A 16,797-nucleotide genomic window follows, 5' to 3' on the forward strand; every position below is an offset into this window, starting at 1 on the left:
CTGAGAGGGGAACAAGGGGTGGGACTTCTGACAGCACCACCCGTTCTTTCATAACATTTACTTCAGAATACACAAATCCCCTCAAACTTCCTTTTCCCTGCTCCTTCCATCCTGTTACACAGCGTTAAACATGAGGTAGCTCAGAAAACTGCAGAAGCATAGCAAACATCACCTTGAAATGACTGAACGTGGGAACACAAGCACATGAGCGTGACTTCAGCTGATGACGCTGTTGCTTTGCCGTAGGTACAAAGTGTTTATCCAAATGGGATCAACGTACCCATTTTATTCCAAGTTTTGCTGAATAACCCATGTTTGCAAAAACAACTGGACAAATTCTGAGCTCAGACCATGAGCGCTGCAAACCACAGCTTCATCAACAGGCAGTGGAGGTGTGATAAAGACCGCAGAATGCTACTGCATTTGTGAGCTCCAGCTGAACTTCCTCTAGATAATGGGGCCATACCACAGAATATTTGCTTCTCTAAGGCGGTTTATCCTTTTTTTTTTTTTTTTTTGTAACATATTTGAAGTTGTTTTGTGAGTACCAGTTAACAAAAATATCATAAAAGGTAAAGAGTGCAGGTATCCTTCTGGCTGTGTACAGTATGTGGGTTAAAAATGGGAGTCCCATGGTCTCTTCCACATGACCCAACACTGCGTTACATCTTTCATCTGCTCCATTCTGACTTTATTCAGCCTGGTGCCCATCGCTGCAATGTCCATAATGACCACTGACAGCTTGTCTTAATACAAAAGATCACACACCGGGCCCACTGGCTGGGAACTGAAACCAGGTCCTGAATTTCACTCTGTTATTTTAACCCCAAACCTGTCCTTCCCAGCCATGACAGCCACACTTTGCAGGGGTCATCACCTTCAGGAGAGGATGACAATAAGAACAAAACACAGCCCTCAGGTCAGACCCTGAAGGGACGGGATGGTAACTCTTCTTACATTTGTTCTCTCATTCTGTTTAACATATTTGTATATCTTTCTTATTTTCACCTCTATTCAGCCCAGTCCGCTTCCTTTTCAAGGTACCATCACTCAAACCCAACCACATCGTTTTATCTCTCGGTTACTAAATTCAAACCATTTCAAACATTCTGCTTTCATCTTTAAAGCACTCTCCCACTTTTTCACCGTCCTGCAGTTACAGAAGAATGTGCTTGACATATAAAACGTGTGTGTGATCCCTTTAACATTTTAATGCCGTGTATTGTGCTGTAAACATCTCTTTATGTTTTATCTCCTTTCCCATAAATCAGAGGCAAGTATCTCACAAGTCTCAAAAATGACATGTTGTCTCCATAATATAAATGTAAGATTCTGCTCCTTCAAACCGGAGTCAGCTTTCAAAGACCATCAAAAATCAGAGCTACAAGAAAGCAGAAGATTATCAACTAACTTCCTAATATTTTCTCCCACTCCATTTCTACAACAGCCTGAGCACAGTGGCAGTAAAAATAAGTCACAAAAGTGGTCTTTGCCAATCAGAAACCAATGCTGCACTGTTCTGTGTCACTTATAAGGACCAACACTGAAGTAAAATACCTTCTCGTATATCCACACCAATGCACAACACCAACAGCGCAAAGAAGTGATGTGCTAGGAACAATTCTTTGTTTAATTCATGCAGATTTACAAGATGAAATCCCAGAACATGTACTCATTTCCTTACCATGACTGCAGTGGTTAAGGCTGATGTCTCCTAACGGGGTTTGCCTGTGGTTTGGGCTCACTCAGTACCATTAGAGGACAAATGTGTTTCAGTGTATTCCCTGCTAAATGCATAAAGTAACTAATTTTAACTGAAAACCACCGTAAAATGTTGATTATTTTGACAAGATAGCGCACTGACAGAGAACACCTGTCCTAAATCACTGGAAGGGACTTCAGTGATAGAAAAAAAACAAGAGCTGTTAGAAAAGGAGGAAAAGAGCGCAGGGCAGTTTTAGGAGGTGGGGCTGAGGAGTGGTGACATGTTGTGGTACAGCACCACTGCGCTGGGGGATGGAACATGGTGTTGGGTAATTTGGAAGAGCCCCAGGGAGCCAGCATGCCAAAAAGAGCCCAGGGATCAGCATGCCACTAAAATGCTGGATTAGGTGCCATGTATGACTCTGAAGTGTTGTGATACACAGGAGCGAAGTGGAGGCAGAACTGCTGGTCGAGGACAAGAGAAATCAAACACACTTCTCCAGCACCTTCCAGCAGGAGTTCGCTCCCTCACAGCCCACGGACACAACATACTCTGCAGGAAAGACCCAGGATCCCCTGATATTTACCCAGATCCCCAGAACTCAGAACATTTCCTATCAGCCTGAGCAGTTCCGTCTTCCTCAAACTACTGCCCAACATCAGTTATTCCAAGACACTTCTCTTGGCATTTTCTAACCACATGTTTCTAGAATTACCTCCCTGCAGAGCAGGCACCGTTCTTCCTCCAGTGCAAGCCCACGTTTGAGTACCTTCTGTCCGTATTTCCTAGGATATTTCCAAACATAACCTTGTCTTTGTCATTTTGCAAACAAATAAATCATAGGCTTCTTAAAAATAGTTACCAGTTTCACAGAATTGTCATCAAGATCCATTATTTCCACTCAGAAAGTACAGCCAGTATTTATGGGTGGTGAAATTTGTTTGTAAACACCTGCCTCTGGTTGATGATGGGCCAGATTGCACTCTGTAAACAGTGGGAAACTACATTGCCAACTCCCATCGGGTTTTATAGTTGATTTCCCTTTAAGGACAGCGAAAATGGGGCGAGAACCCCCACTCTGGCAAGTTTTTGTAACTTCATAACTACTGCAGTTAGGAATAAACTATGAGATACAGCCATCTGAAGTTGAGAGGTAACGAAAAGCCTATTCTAGACAAACTTTGGTCTCTGTGCATCATTTTGGAAGGTCCTGGCTCCTTCCTCAGGAGTTAATTCAGTTTAAAGAGTTAATTCAGCTGAATGCAATGGGGGTGAACTGCCCTCAGCTCTCAGACTGCTAAAATGAAGCAGTTGAGAGAAGGAAAAAAAAAAACCAAACCAGAGAATTTGAACAGTTACAAGTCTGTATCAATACTTCCACAAATATTAGGGAATGGCTGTGACACTTTCACAGGCCCAGGTTCCTCACATCCTGTCCTAAATCATGGGGAAGAATCATACACAATCAACACTTCACCTTCCCATGACAGCCTCCAGGCTGTAAATCGCAAACACAGATTTAGCAGGGAAATTAGGGGTGGGAAGGACGAGTTACCCTAAAAGACATACAGATTTATGGCAATATGGGAAGCGGAAAGACGGTTGTCATCTCAACAGGTTCTCAAGGGACAGCAAGGACCAGCAAGGGAAACATGAGTCATGAGCTGCCAGGGAGGAGGATGCGGACAGAGAGCAATGGACAGAGCAAAGTAGCAATAAAGGAAGTTCCAAGTCAAATGTGCTCATTCCCAGGGGTTGAGACAGATCCCTGAGCACACAGTATTTACCAGAAATTAAATTCCCAGCCAATTCTGACACAGCAAAACCAGCAACACCGGGAAAGAGAAGCTCACCAAGATCTACTGGTAAATAAGGTCACAGACCACAGCTCTCGCCTTGTGCTCCATTACTGACTCTGCTGCTTTGCTCTCCTTAGCAAGAGCAGTCACTGCAAAGGTCTGTCCACAGAGATGAGTGGCTGAATGGGAGACAGAGTGCAAACTTGGAGCATTCAGCTGAGATTGTGAAAGACTTTTACCCTTCATAAGGCTGGGATAACCTCCTCTGTCTAAGAGCACATTAACCGCGCTTCCTACTGCAAAACAGCAGTGAGAAAAGAGTGAATGATGAGCCCAAGCACAGTCACTACACTCCTCACTTTCCTTGCCCATCCCAGCAAGCCCTCAAAGGTATCAAACTCCAAATTATAGCATGGGATTCTGGGGACTCCTGAGTATCTCAAGATTTTAAAAAGCAAGGTTTTATAAAGTGACTTCTAAGAGTTTAAGAAGTAGCTCCTTTGGAGACCAAACACAACACTGAGCAATACAGGACAGCTGAAGATGAAAGAAAAACAGAGATTTGTGCACAAATATAATCTCTAGGGAGATCTGGCAAAATCTCATGGAAGACAAGTTGCTAAGAAGTCTCTAAACAAGAAATAATGAATTCTCCTCCTAGTCCAGTAGCATCCACAGCAAAGGTGAAAGCAAATACAACAGTAAATATTTTGAAGAGTTGGTATGTCACAAAATTAATTCTTGATATTAAAAAAAAACTGCAGTAAAGAAAAAAAAAAGGAGGGAAAAAAGTACACCTCTAAAACTGTATCAAACCCAAGAGACCTTCACCTCAGTTATGGCAGCTTTTCTACCCACACCTTCTGTGAAAAGTACACCTACATGATAACAAATCGTGTAGCTCAGAAAATAGGGTGACTTCTTTACAATTATTTTTCAAGGCTACCTAAATATTTCCAAGCAACTAAAAATCCTGCAGCATCTTTCCCATTCGGCAGAGATCACAGAATCACTTGGCTGGAAAAGACCTTGCAGATCACCGAGTCCAACCATACCTGTTCGTTACTAAACCAGGTCCCTGAGCGCCTTGTCTATCCGTTTTTTTTTAAACCCGTCTGGGGATGGGGACTCCACCACTGCCCTGAGCAGCCTCTGCCAGTGCCTGAGAACCTCTTCTGTGAAGAGCTGTTTCCTAAAATCCAATCTAAAGTTCTCCTGGTGCAACTTGAGGCCATTTCCTCTCATCCTATCACTTGCTACTTGGGAAGAGACCAACATACACCTCACCACAACCTCCTTTCCGGGAACTGCAGTGAGCAATGAGATCTCGCCTCAGCCTCGTCTCCTCCAGGCTAAACAGCCCCAGGTCCCTCAGTCGCTGCTCCTAAGATGGTCCCAAGACTCGTTCTCCAGTCCCCTTTCCAGCTTCATTGTCCTCCTCTGGATGTGCTCCAGCCCCTCGATGTCTTTCTTGATGACAGACATGAAGTCAGCTGCCTCCCCCAGTTTTAATCTCAGTGAAAACAAACAGTAAAGCCACACTTCAGCGTGCACAAGACGCACACTCAGGGGTGCAGTCTTACAAGCACAGTGGGTGCCTCCAGCTGAGGTGTGATGAGGTGCAAACATCAGAGTGCTCAACCTGATCGAGGTGATGTCAATCACAGGAAACTTCCATGCTCTGTCCCATCAGCAGGGGCCCCAGGACTCAGCTCCTCACCATCTCTCAGGGGATTACTGGAACCATAAAGTCCTCCAAAGGTGGCACTGCTACTGCCGCTTCTTTTTCCAGGCCATAATTAAAACCGGCAGTGACCATGGCTGCTCCACTTTGTAACTCCCTTCAACCCCACAAGTGGTGTTCCCTGCTCGCTAGTCAGGCTCTCCTTTGGGACCTAGGATGAGTCTAACAGCAACTTTGCTTCACAGCTGGATTGCAAGAGAGCTGAGAGATCAGCATCAAGTTCCACAGGTACTTTCACACACGCAAGGAAGCTCAGGTGCAGGCACCTGGAACACCTCCAGCAAGAAACAGCTACCACGTGACAAAGACTTGGTGTGGTTTACAGATGTAGGGATTCCCTGATCCAAGCCTAAACAGAAGCACGCAAACCTCAACAAAGTCCTACTACAGACATTTAGAAACGTGCTCCAAGCCGTTCTTTAGACAGATTTGACAAGGTCGCACAATAACACAGCCGAGGAACCAGGCCCATAAGGTACAGGACACCCAATGGCTATTCTTACACCCCGATTTCACAGTTCATCCTGTGTCATTTTTAGTGACCCACGTTCGGTATTACTAAGACAAACATTATTATTGGGAGGCTTAAAACCTCATCAACTCCATTCCAAATAAATGCATTGTACCTAGCAACTACACTTTAATTCTCAGGGATATATTACTCTGGCGCTGTCAGTTTTAGCGGCAGTCAACGGCACAGCGCTCCCAGCCACCCGTTTACACGCCCTGTCAGCGTCTCAGCAGCCAGGATGCACAAGCTGGTGGAACTGATGAGGAGATGGACTGACCTGATTGATGGAGTTGGCAGCACAGGATGCCAGTCCAGTTCCGAGAGAGGCGAGCAGGAAACAGGTCAGGTCAAAAGGGACCGGGGCCATGGCAAAGCCAGCAGATGTGGTGCTGACAACCAGAGCTGCAACACAAGTAAGAGCACAGTTCAAGGCACCAACAAGAAACCAACTCGTTCTTACACATCACTAGAGTTAAGGGTTTTAAGCCGTAAAAGAACTCCTCTGCAAACCAACTTTTATGGATGAAAGCAGGTCCAGAAGCTGAGTACAACTAACACAAATACTCTACAGAAATAAGGCAAAGGGGAGAAGGAGAGCTGTCAGGGATGAAATGAGAAACACAAAAGCACCAGCACATTAGTAGAAGAGGTGAGAACAAAACTTATGCCTCTGTTTTCCCTATTTTATGGATTTGCTGCTATAGATCCACTGCCTCATGCAACGTGTACATGAGATATGAGGCTTCAGGAAAGCTGGGGAGGGGCTCTTCATCAAGGAGTGCAGGGATAGGATGAGGGGTAATGGCTTTCAGCTGAAAGAGGGGAGATTGAGATGAGATCTCAGGGAGAAATGTTTTGCTGTGAGGGTGGTGAGGCCCTGGCCCAGGCTGCCCAGAGAAGTTGTGGCTGCTCCATCCCTGGAGGTGTTTGAGGCCAGGCTGGATGAGACTTTGAGCAACCTCATCCAGTGGGAGGCGTCCCTGCCCATGGTAGGGGCTGGAACTGGATGGGCTTTGAGGTCCCTTCCAACCCAACCCATTTCATGATTTGTTCCAGTGACTCCAACACCACCATAAAGCCTAACATGGAAGACAAACAGTAAAATGCCCCTGAAAAGAGGGATAAGTCCTGTATGGAATTACAGCAGGAAGCAAGCAGTGCAGAAAGTCAAACAGAGCCTCGGGGCATGGAGGCTACAGCTGGTGAGGCAGGAATGTCGCTGTACAGGTACTGCTCACACTGCTCCCCACTTCAGGCAGGAGGTACCATCCCCTCAGCAGATGGGCCCAGCAACATTTAAAGGCCTCGACATTTCAGTGGATCAATCAAAATGCATTTCAGTTTCACCACCCAAAATTATAAGTGTAGCACAGTATTGCAAGTCACATCTGTAAAATGAAAGTTCCACAAATCGCCATGCTAACATTGCCGTTAACCACATAACAGGTCCTACAAACTTCACTTTTGGCAACAAATAATGAAACACAAAAAAAAATCTGATACTTTAGACATCAGCACATTTACTGCATACTTTGCTCATGGCCTTAAGCCTCACAATCTAAAATTAAGTTATTAAATAGAAAGCATTTAAATAATATTTTACATGTAATTCCATGTCCCAGACCTCAGCCAGCTCAAATCAAAGCCTCAAAGTATTCTTATCTTCCCGATTCCTACAGTCTCCTATTTGTCTGACATTAAATGACAAATAAATAACGTTTGCTGACTGAAAATGCCTGGATTATCTACTAAGCAGTGTTACTTGAGATGAAAAACTAAATGTCATGGTAGAGACCTGCCAGCATGGATGCACACACAAGGCGCAGATTTTAAGACCCATGCCAGCATAAGAACCTTTAGAATTTAATCCTAAAAAGACAGTGAAGAAAACTTGCTGCTCATCACAAGTTTCCTCTAAGTATTAACTTCTGTTGGCAGCTGAATATTATTACAATAACATACATAATGCTCCTATCACCATGACCTATTTAGCCCTGTCAGGATTCACAGGGTGCTGCGCAGAGGCTGCCCCCCAGGCTGGCTGCGAGCGGGTCGGGGTCTCTCCCCACAGCCAGGCACATCCCTGCCAGCACTTCACCCCAACAGCATTGCTCAGGGCAGCGCTCAGCACTCGCTGCCACAAACAGTGAACCAACGGCACAGCCTCACCCCCGTGAGCAGTTGAGGCAACCACCGAGTCTGTCACCCCACCAGACAGACAAACAGACACACAGGGACTGCCACTGCTGAAAGGCTGGACCCCTCTGTTATACAAATACAACAGCATCTTGGGTTCAAAATTCCTGCGTCCTCCTTATTAGAGCAGACAAGAAAACATGGAATGCATTGTTTTACAACTGATAAAGTTAAAAACACTGAGAAGATGACGGTGAAACAGCAGCATTTGCATTTCTAAGAGTGATTACATTCATTTTTTTGCATAATAAATCACCCATTCACTTCTAGACAAGAATTTAATTAAAACTTATCTTAGAGAGCTCTTTACACCAATTTATTATTTGAAAACACCAGCTCATTTACGGAAGAAGAAAGGTGGAACAGACTGGCAGCCAGTCAGTGTAACATTACCACCACGCTGACCTCAAAGAAATTCTACCACTGTACAGCTACAGCACTAATTAAAGTCCCCATTGATTTCTGCAGATTAATTTCAGGCAGTCATTTCAGTGTGACTTATCAGTGTCTCATGAAAAAGGGTTGCGGTACATCCCCTCCCTCATCCACTGTGCCAGGTATTCCAGTTGTTAGGGCAGCGCTCTGGACACCAGGCATTCCCTGCCTGTCCCAGTGTCCAGCAATACCAGTGCAAAATAGCATGAGTAAATAAGAAAATGTTCCCTTTGGATTGGAAAGTTTATTTTCTTTTCCTGTGGAAGCAATCATTTACTCTTCTACCTTCCTCATGGAGGAAAAGTTTATTGAACTGAGATCCCATCAAGGGAATGAGGTCATTGACTCTGGTTTTTAATCCCTGTTAGTTTAGTGCTTCAGGGGCCAAATTAACTTCACCTGATGGCCTGATAGATGGAATCGGTCCTTCCCAGGTTTGCTGACGAGGGTTGGCATTAGATATATTCTTCAAAAAGAAGCCAGTATTTAAACTTTTTTAAACTGATCTCAGCCTAAACCTAATTTTTGGTCTTTCACATTTAGTTAACACAGGAAGTTTGTCCCCAACTTCAACGCATATGGAAAAGAAAAGGCTAATGGACCGGTGACAAACAGATTGAATTACGATGGTTCTAGAACAGAAAACCATTCAAGAAGTCTGTCGCGTCCAGTATTCTCTACATTCCTCGTCAGCTTCATTGCGCTCTGCTCTGCCTTTATAAACCCCTATATTTGTGTTTATAGCACACAAATCACTTTCCCCATATTTTATTTCCCTCCTGCAGAAAAGTAGCCAAGTTAAATAAAAGCGTGGAAAGGCAGAGAGAACCAATTCGGCTTCAGATGTTGTTTCTACCCCTGTACTGGAGACACGTTGGTACCTACGGAAGGACAGAAGCAAAGGCACTTAAACTGTAATTTAAGAAACAATGTCACCATTTTACTACAAATATTTCTGGTCACCTTAAAGGAAACCAGCTTTTCAAGAGCTGATGGAATTTCCCTTCCAGAGTCTTCAGACCGTGGTTTCTGGGAAGCAAAATGTAGCATCAATATTGGTGCGACAACTGACCCAGGTCTCCTTTGGAGACTTCAGTTTGTTTGGGTGTTACAAGCGATAACACGCACATGAATGGCCAAACTCCCGAGGCACTCGGATTTGGGACAATAACTTCAACCAAACTTTGCACAAAACAGGGCAACATTATAAACACTAGACAATTCTTTGTGCCAGCAAACAATTTGAAAATACTTTGCGAAAAATAAACTGCAGTATGAGTTTATTTTTATTTCATTACTTTTCCTTGTAGCATGGAAAATAGAAGGACAGAAAGCTGCCACTCTTATGCTTTGTTTCTTTCATAAGAGAAGTTTCTGTTTTAATCATCACAAAATGAGAGCTACTTTGACAGACATTCAGAACTGAGAATACATGGAGACTAGGAATAACTTAAACAATGAACCCTGATAAATCTTTGTCAATGTCTCTGGTTATATTTAAGTTACCATTTAAATAATAAAGGCCATAATAAATGTCATTATTCCAGGATAAAGTGGAAACGTACTGGAACTCCACTAAGGCAAATGGATTTTCTCCCTACAGGAGTGGCTGTTGCCATACTTTCAGTCTGTGAACACAATATAGGCACCTTATCCAGTCCTTGTTACTCCACAACACAGCAGTTTGATAACCCAGTGTCATTACAAAAAGCTGGAGAACCTTCACTTTCATTTCCTGGACATGCAGCAGGCAGAGATGAAGTAGGATGGTTGTGACTCCATCGCAAGTCACTGAAAACCGCCTCAGGCTTCTGATTTCCAGTTCAGCATTGTTGTGCTACAGCATTGCTGTCTGCATGGATACCACGCACATGGAACCAGAGCAAGCTGCCAAGAGCAGGAACCACTCCAGTGAGATCTGAAACAAAGCCTTCAGCAATCAGAACAGCATAGTCATGTTCATCAATGGACTGACCATTAGAATGCGTGCTGAAGAAAATGCCACCAAAACTCTACAGCACCTCTGAAAAGCTGGAAGGTAAAAGTGCTTTGCAATGAGATGTCATAAAAGAATACAAAGACTTTGCGGAAGAGACTGTGAGTGACTTTGCCCGTATCTCTAGGTAAACAACCACCATTGAGTGCACAACTGTGAATGAAAACTCCCTAGGCACAAATTAACACGTTGGTGCAGACAAATCAAAGTGGTAACTGCAACACATTGAGAGACAGGATAATGGAAGGGCTGGTGAATGTTTGAAATGATTGGGCACCAGCATGACTTTCCAAAGGAGACCCATGTAAGAGAAGCCTGGAGCCAGGACTGCGCTCCTCCAGGCATAGCAGGGATAGAGAACAGCTGAAGGACAGCCCCTCCCTCAATGAGCTTGCAAGTGAGGTTAAAATCTCTACCGCTGGTCAGAAACCAGCAGTTAAGTTCCCACCCAAGCCATGCTGATGCACCCACCCCCCAGATGGGCACTGTACATCGGGCTGGGTGGCCTCTCCAAAAGGCTGACATGCAGGACATCCTTTACTACATGAGCAACAATGAGAAAACATTCCCAAACCGTAGAGAAATATCTAATGGGAATACTCAGCACTTCTCATAGCATGCCTTCATCCCTCTTCCCCTACATTAAATACTGAGAGCTAATTTTCCTGTGGTTTGGCATACAATTTAGCTTTCATCCACGACTGCTACCAAAAATGTCGCTTAAATGTAACCTTGAAGTTAAATTTAAGAAAATAGGGCAACCTGGAATTCTTAATGTGTTTACATTATAAACAATTAGAATTTCCTCCTATTGCTACACCTTCGCATTTCACTCTCCTGTTCTCAGCTACACATGAACTTCGGGATAAAGCTGAAAACAACGACATTTACAATTCTGAGAAGCATTTGCTTCCTGAGTGCTGGGATGGTGGGACACAGCAGTGGTGGGACATGGGGGGACAGTGGTGGGACACGGCTGTTCACAGCAGCCAAGAAAGAAAACTGCAGAGAAAGGAACCAATGGAAATTAAACACAAAGATTATGCGACAAGTAATTAAGAGTTCCCTAATTGTTTTCTATGGCAAAAGAATATAAACACAAGCCTTTTGCTGTTGGTAAGACAGAGCTCTAATGGCATAAAAGAGCCGCAGTTTACATGGAGCAGGAGGGTATGGTAACAGCTAAAGCCATTTCCTTTCAAAGGTGAATTACAGTTCAAAATGCAAACAAACACTCTCTCCACTTCAGCAGCGGGGAAAGAAGAGGGCACAAGGAAGTCCCATTTTAGCATAATGCAGAGTTTGGGGTTTTGTTATTTCATACTCTAAAAAGTATAAATAAAGTGTCTGCCAACAAAAATACACAGGATATGGGATCTATCAGAACTTCATGGGTGACAGGAATTGAGTAGTGTCATTTGTAACTCAAAAACCAACCTCAGAGGATTTATTTTTCTTTTGAAAAAAATAAAATCAAAGAACTACAGCCCCATACTCTTCACAGAAAATTTAATTTGTCTGAACGATTACACAAGTTGGAAAATAGCTAATTCATAGAATTAGCTGTTTGGGGCAGGGACACATCCCACTGGATCAGGCTGCCCAAGGCCCCATCCAACATGGCCTTGAACATCTCCAAGGATGGTGAAGCCACAACTTCCTTGCTCCACACACTGCTGCTGTTCCTGTCTCCTACAGCGGCCTGTGACCAAAAAAGACCAACAACACAACTCCTCTCATACTAAGCCCTCTCCATCCAGCTTATTCCTTTACACTTTTTACTTCAAATAAAATCTCCCCATCCCAGATCACCCTCCCTACCCAACACAGCACAACGAGGAGAGAGAAGAAGGTTTTTCTGTACCTCTACGCCTTCTCAACAGGTACAAGACTACAATTCCCACAGCAGGGACTTGGGAAATCATATTTCTCTTCTCGGCCCTGATGCCAATGATACACAGGGCTTTGATTAGATCATTAAGAGTGTCCTTAGACATATAGGGATATATAGCACTACCGACTGGCAGAAAACTGATTTATAGTGGGTAAGTATTGAGATCATAGAATAATGGAATGGGTTTGGTTGGAAGGAACCTCAAAGTCCATACAGTTCCAATCCCTGCCATGGGCAAGGACACCTCCCACTGGATCAGAGGGCTCAAAGCCCCATCCAGCCTGGCCTTGAACACCTCCAGGGATGGAGCAGCCAACATTTCTCTGGACAGCCTGGGCCAGGGCCTCCCCACCCTCACAGCAGAATATTTCTTCTTAAAATCTCACCTCAATCTCCCCTCTTTCAGCTTAAAACCATTCCTCTCATCCTATCTCCGCATTCCCTGATCAAAAGCCCCTCCCCAGCTAATGGAAAAACATAACGAAGCTACAAGACAATTGCTTAACAAATGGCTGGTGCGAAGATACAACACTGCCATTGACTAGAAAAGTAAATTATATCTTATTTGAGAAACTTTAATTGGTCAGAAAAACATCTTCCTTTACTGGATATAAAATTATTTAGATTGTCTTTTGTTAGCACTTTCAATGCTAATTCTTCAATTAGCAGCACTAAAGTGAAAGGTAAGGAAATAAGACAGAACATAGGTAAACTTAAGCAAGATGACTCTAAATACTTAAAACACTGCTTGTAAATTCACTTTCTAAACCAGTTCCACCATATTTTTTGTACTCACGCTTGCTTATAATTCCCAAATGCAGTGGACAATAGAATGCAAGCTTCTCCTCAGTGTTTTTAAACAAATTTAATGGGAAAACTATCCAATGCTTCCATAAAACAATTTTTCCCTGCAGAAAGTTGATGGAATTGGCCCAGGTACTTTATGTCAGTGATTGTCACAATGCCCCCCAGTAAAAGAACTCTGATATTAAATGAGATGCACAGAAGTGAAAAAAAATGACCAGCAGTACCTGTAAGCTTAATTTTAGACAAGCGTGCCAAAATTCCTGGCAAATCTTCCAGCTGCAACTTCATTTCTTTCCACTGTCTGTCATCTTTGGATTCTGCTCTTAGTGGTGTGACCAAGTCTTCAGCTTCTGCAGCTGACTCTCTTTCTCGCAATTCACTTTGGCTTGGTGTCTCAGACAAAGGCTGCTGAACCGGTGAAATCGGTCTTATCTTGTGTAGAACTCTTTTTTCTTGATCCAGTTGCTGAAGCTCACAAAAAGGAGATGCAACTGAGTCCGACTTCGGTTTGGCTCGTTGGCTGAGGTCTTTGTTGTATTGTGTTACATACTAAATAGAACGAGAAACATGGAGATGAATACTTAAGAAAATATTTCTGTCCATTTCACGTTATTAACAACCTTACTGCTATGTAACACATGTTGTTCGGAGCATCCTGTGATGACAGCACGGATTTAACCTGAATTTCAAACACTCATTGCACACACAGAAAACTACCTGAAGCTGGACAAGATACTACAAAGGCAGCTTCTCACTTCATAACTGCATCAACAAAGCTTACTTAAGCTTGAGGAATTGCTTATGCATCAAACCATTTCCTTGTAGTCTGAAGAGTGAACACTGGTTTAGGCATATTCAAAACTACCAGGCAATACCATTTGATTCACAATCGACCAGTTTACCTTTAAGCAGAGAGGAACGAGGGTGCTCATAATGACTCCAAACACAAGCACTGCCCTTTTCCTATCTTTGAGATATAAAAGAAAATCAGAAAAGTGCCAGGATATGCCATTAACCTCCTATGCTGCAAAACCACCTGCACCGTTAGGCTGTTTCTGCTCATCTCAACCTAATGCTCATGCACTGGACTTAAACATTTTCAGTCCAGTTCAAATGAACATGCATTGAAAAGTGTCAGGAGAGAGTCGTTCCCTCTTTTAGGACTCTTATAGAACAAAGTACAGAGCAAGCAAAAGAGCATTTTGCTTCCCCTGGCTTCTGCTTCCTAACCTAATAATACTTTAGAAAATAATCTAATTTCATGTTTCCCAACAGCAGACAAGCACTCCGCTCCAGAGGCCCAGCAAGACCTTGTCAGGCGGAGGGCTCACTGCAGCAGACACTGTCAGAGCGAATGTCCTCCAACCTCACATGGAGTGTGTGTCCAGTTCTGGAATCCCAAACATAAGAAAGGCATGGATCAGTTGGAGCAGGTCCAGAGGAGGCCACCAAGATGATCAGAGGAATGGACCACCTCTGTTATGAGGACAGGCTGAAGAGTTGGGGTTGTCCAGCCTGCAGAAAAGAAGGCTCTGGGGAGACCTTAGAGCAGATTCCAGTACTGAGAGGGGCTCCAGGAAAGCTGGGGAAGGACTTTTTACAAGGCCATGGAATGACAGGACAAGGGGAAATGTCTTTAAATTAGCGAGGGGGGAAGATTTAGTTTTAGACACTAGGAAGAAATTCTTCATGGTGAGAGTGGGGAGGCCTTGGCCCCGGCTGCCCAGAGCAGTGGTGGCTGCCCCATCCCTGGAAGTGTTCAAGGCCAGGTTGGATGGGGTTTTGAGCCCCCTGATCCAGTGGGAGGTGTCCCTGCCCTTGGCAGGAGGCTGGTACTAGATGGGCTTTGAGGTCCCTTCCAACCCAAACCATTCTATGATTCTATGAAATGTTTTCCATGCTGCACATTTAACTCAGATGCAATGCACAAATTGAGACACTTAGAAATGCCTGAGCTTGGTAGATATGAAAAATATAATTTTTACCAACTAATCTCCCTTTGGACTCATCACATGGGATAAAAAGAACTCAAGAATGAGAAACATAGGATAAAAGTGCTCCCTGACTCACCATTCGTTTGAGAAAGTTAAAGTACTGAAACGTGATCAGCCTCTCACCACCCGCACGGCACAGGGGCACAGAGTGGCATGGTATCCGCCGTACTCCAGTGTTCTTCAGATGCCAGACAAATAAGCCTATTCAAAGATAAAATGAGAACATAAGATTCCAGCTCCACCTCTGCCACTAAGTCTGCCTCCTGCCCTGACCACAATGTGCATTCCCAGCTGGAACAGGACACCCTGGTAGATGGGAACCAGATGGGGAGATGTTTGCAGGCAGGCTCCAAGGGAAAGAATTACAGAACATCCTGAGCTGAAAGGAACCCACAAGGATCATCGAGTCCAACTCCTGCCCCTGCACAGGACACTATGTGGCTGAGGGCAGTGGCCAAATGCTTCTGGTGCCATGACTGCTTCCCTGGCTGTTCCAGTGCTCCATCATCCCCTAAGGAAAGAACCTGTTCACAATGTCCACCCTAACCCTGCCCTGCTACATCTCCTGCCATTCCCTCAGGTCCTGTCATTGGTCAACAAAGAGAAGAGCTCAGCGCCTGCTCTTCCTCCTCCCGCTGTGAGGAAGCTGGGGACCTGGATGAGGTCTCCCCTGAGTCTCCTCTTCTCCAGAACAAACCAAATAACTTAATCCACTCCTTGATTAATGGTTTGAAGAGGAGGCTCTACCAAATCGCCCAGATGTCCCCAGAGATGCATTTTTACTTTGTCCTTCTGTGACCTTCGCCTCCCATTCGAGGACAGGCTGAGAGAGTTGGGGATGTTCAGCCTGGAGAAGAGAAGGCTGCGAAAAGACCTTAGAGCAGCTTCCAGGACTGAAAGGGGCTCCAGGAAAGCTGAGGAGGGACTTTTGACAACGGCCTGGAATGACAGGGCAAGGGGGAATGCTTTTAAACAGTGAGGCACATTTAGACTAGACATAAGGCGGTGGCTGCCCCATCCCTGAAGGTGTCCAAGGTCAGGTTGGAGGGGGCTTGGAGCCCCTGATCCCGTGGGAGGTGTCCCCGCCCGTGGCAGGGGTGGAACAGGATGGGCTCTAAGGTCCCTTCCAGCCCCAGCGCGATGTGACTCCCGGCCTATCGTGGCAGGCCGAGGCGCTACCGCCGCGGGCCCCGCTCGGCACGATGGCTCCGGACCCTCCCGCCCCCTCTCCGGTACCTGCGAGCGCCCGGGGCGCGCTGCAGCGGCGCGCGGAGCTCATGGCGGCCCCCGCGCCCTCCGCGCTCACCGTACGGGCGCCGCCATCTTGGCCGGGGACCGGAAACGCTTCCGGGTCGGCACTTCCGTGGGGGCGGGGCCAGGCTGGGGTCGCCTGTCCCAGGGCTGTCCCAAAGCTAGCCCAGTGCCCTTTGAGTACTGTCCCAGTTCTACCCTAGTCTGTCCCATTGCTGACCCAGGCTATCCCAGTGCCCTTTCAGTGCTGTCCCAGTGCTGTCCCAATTCTGTCCCACTGCTGTCCGAGTGCTTTCTCGGTTCTGTCCTAGTCTGTCCCAGTTGTGTCCCAATTCTACCCCATTACTGTCCCAGTTCTGTCCCCCTGCTGTCCCAGTGCTGCCTCAGTGCTGGTGTCCCACTCTGTCCCAGTGCTGTCCTAGGCTGTCCCAGTGCTGTCCTAGGCTGTCCCAGTCTGTCCCAGTG

The 16,797-nt window shown here is 45.3% G+C and overlaps 1 protein-coding gene across 1 annotated transcript in view; it reads right to left on the minus strand.

Moving 5' to 3' along the window:
• The window catches only part of LOC104054810 (protoheme IX farnesyltransferase, mitochondrial), a 114,797-nt gene extending 98,356 nt beyond the window's left edge, over positions 1 to 16,441 (minus strand). Inside the window, exons 1-4 of the mRNA XM_054083314.1 lie at positions 16,318 to 16,441; positions 15,158 to 15,282; positions 13,312 to 13,636; positions 6,037 to 6,161 (exon numbers count right to left, since the gene is read on the minus strand). Coding sequence (XP_053939289.1) covers positions 6,037 to 6,161; positions 13,312 to 13,636; positions 15,158 to 15,282; positions 16,318 to 16,360 — 618 coding nt within the window. The 5' untranslated portion in view covers positions 16,361 to 16,441. The remainder of the gene's footprint in view (positions 1 to 6,036; positions 6,162 to 13,311; positions 13,637 to 15,157; positions 15,283 to 16,317) is intronic.
• Positions 16,442 to 16,797: the final 356 nt, after the last annotated feature.

This window comes from Cuculus canorus, chromosome 18 (assembly GCF_017976375.1).
Source record: "Cuculus canorus isolate bCucCan1 chromosome 18, bCucCan1.pri, whole genome shotgun sequence".
In the NCBI taxonomy this organism is placed as follows: Eukaryota; Metazoa; Chordata; class Aves; order Cuculiformes; family Cuculidae; genus Cuculus; species Cuculus canorus.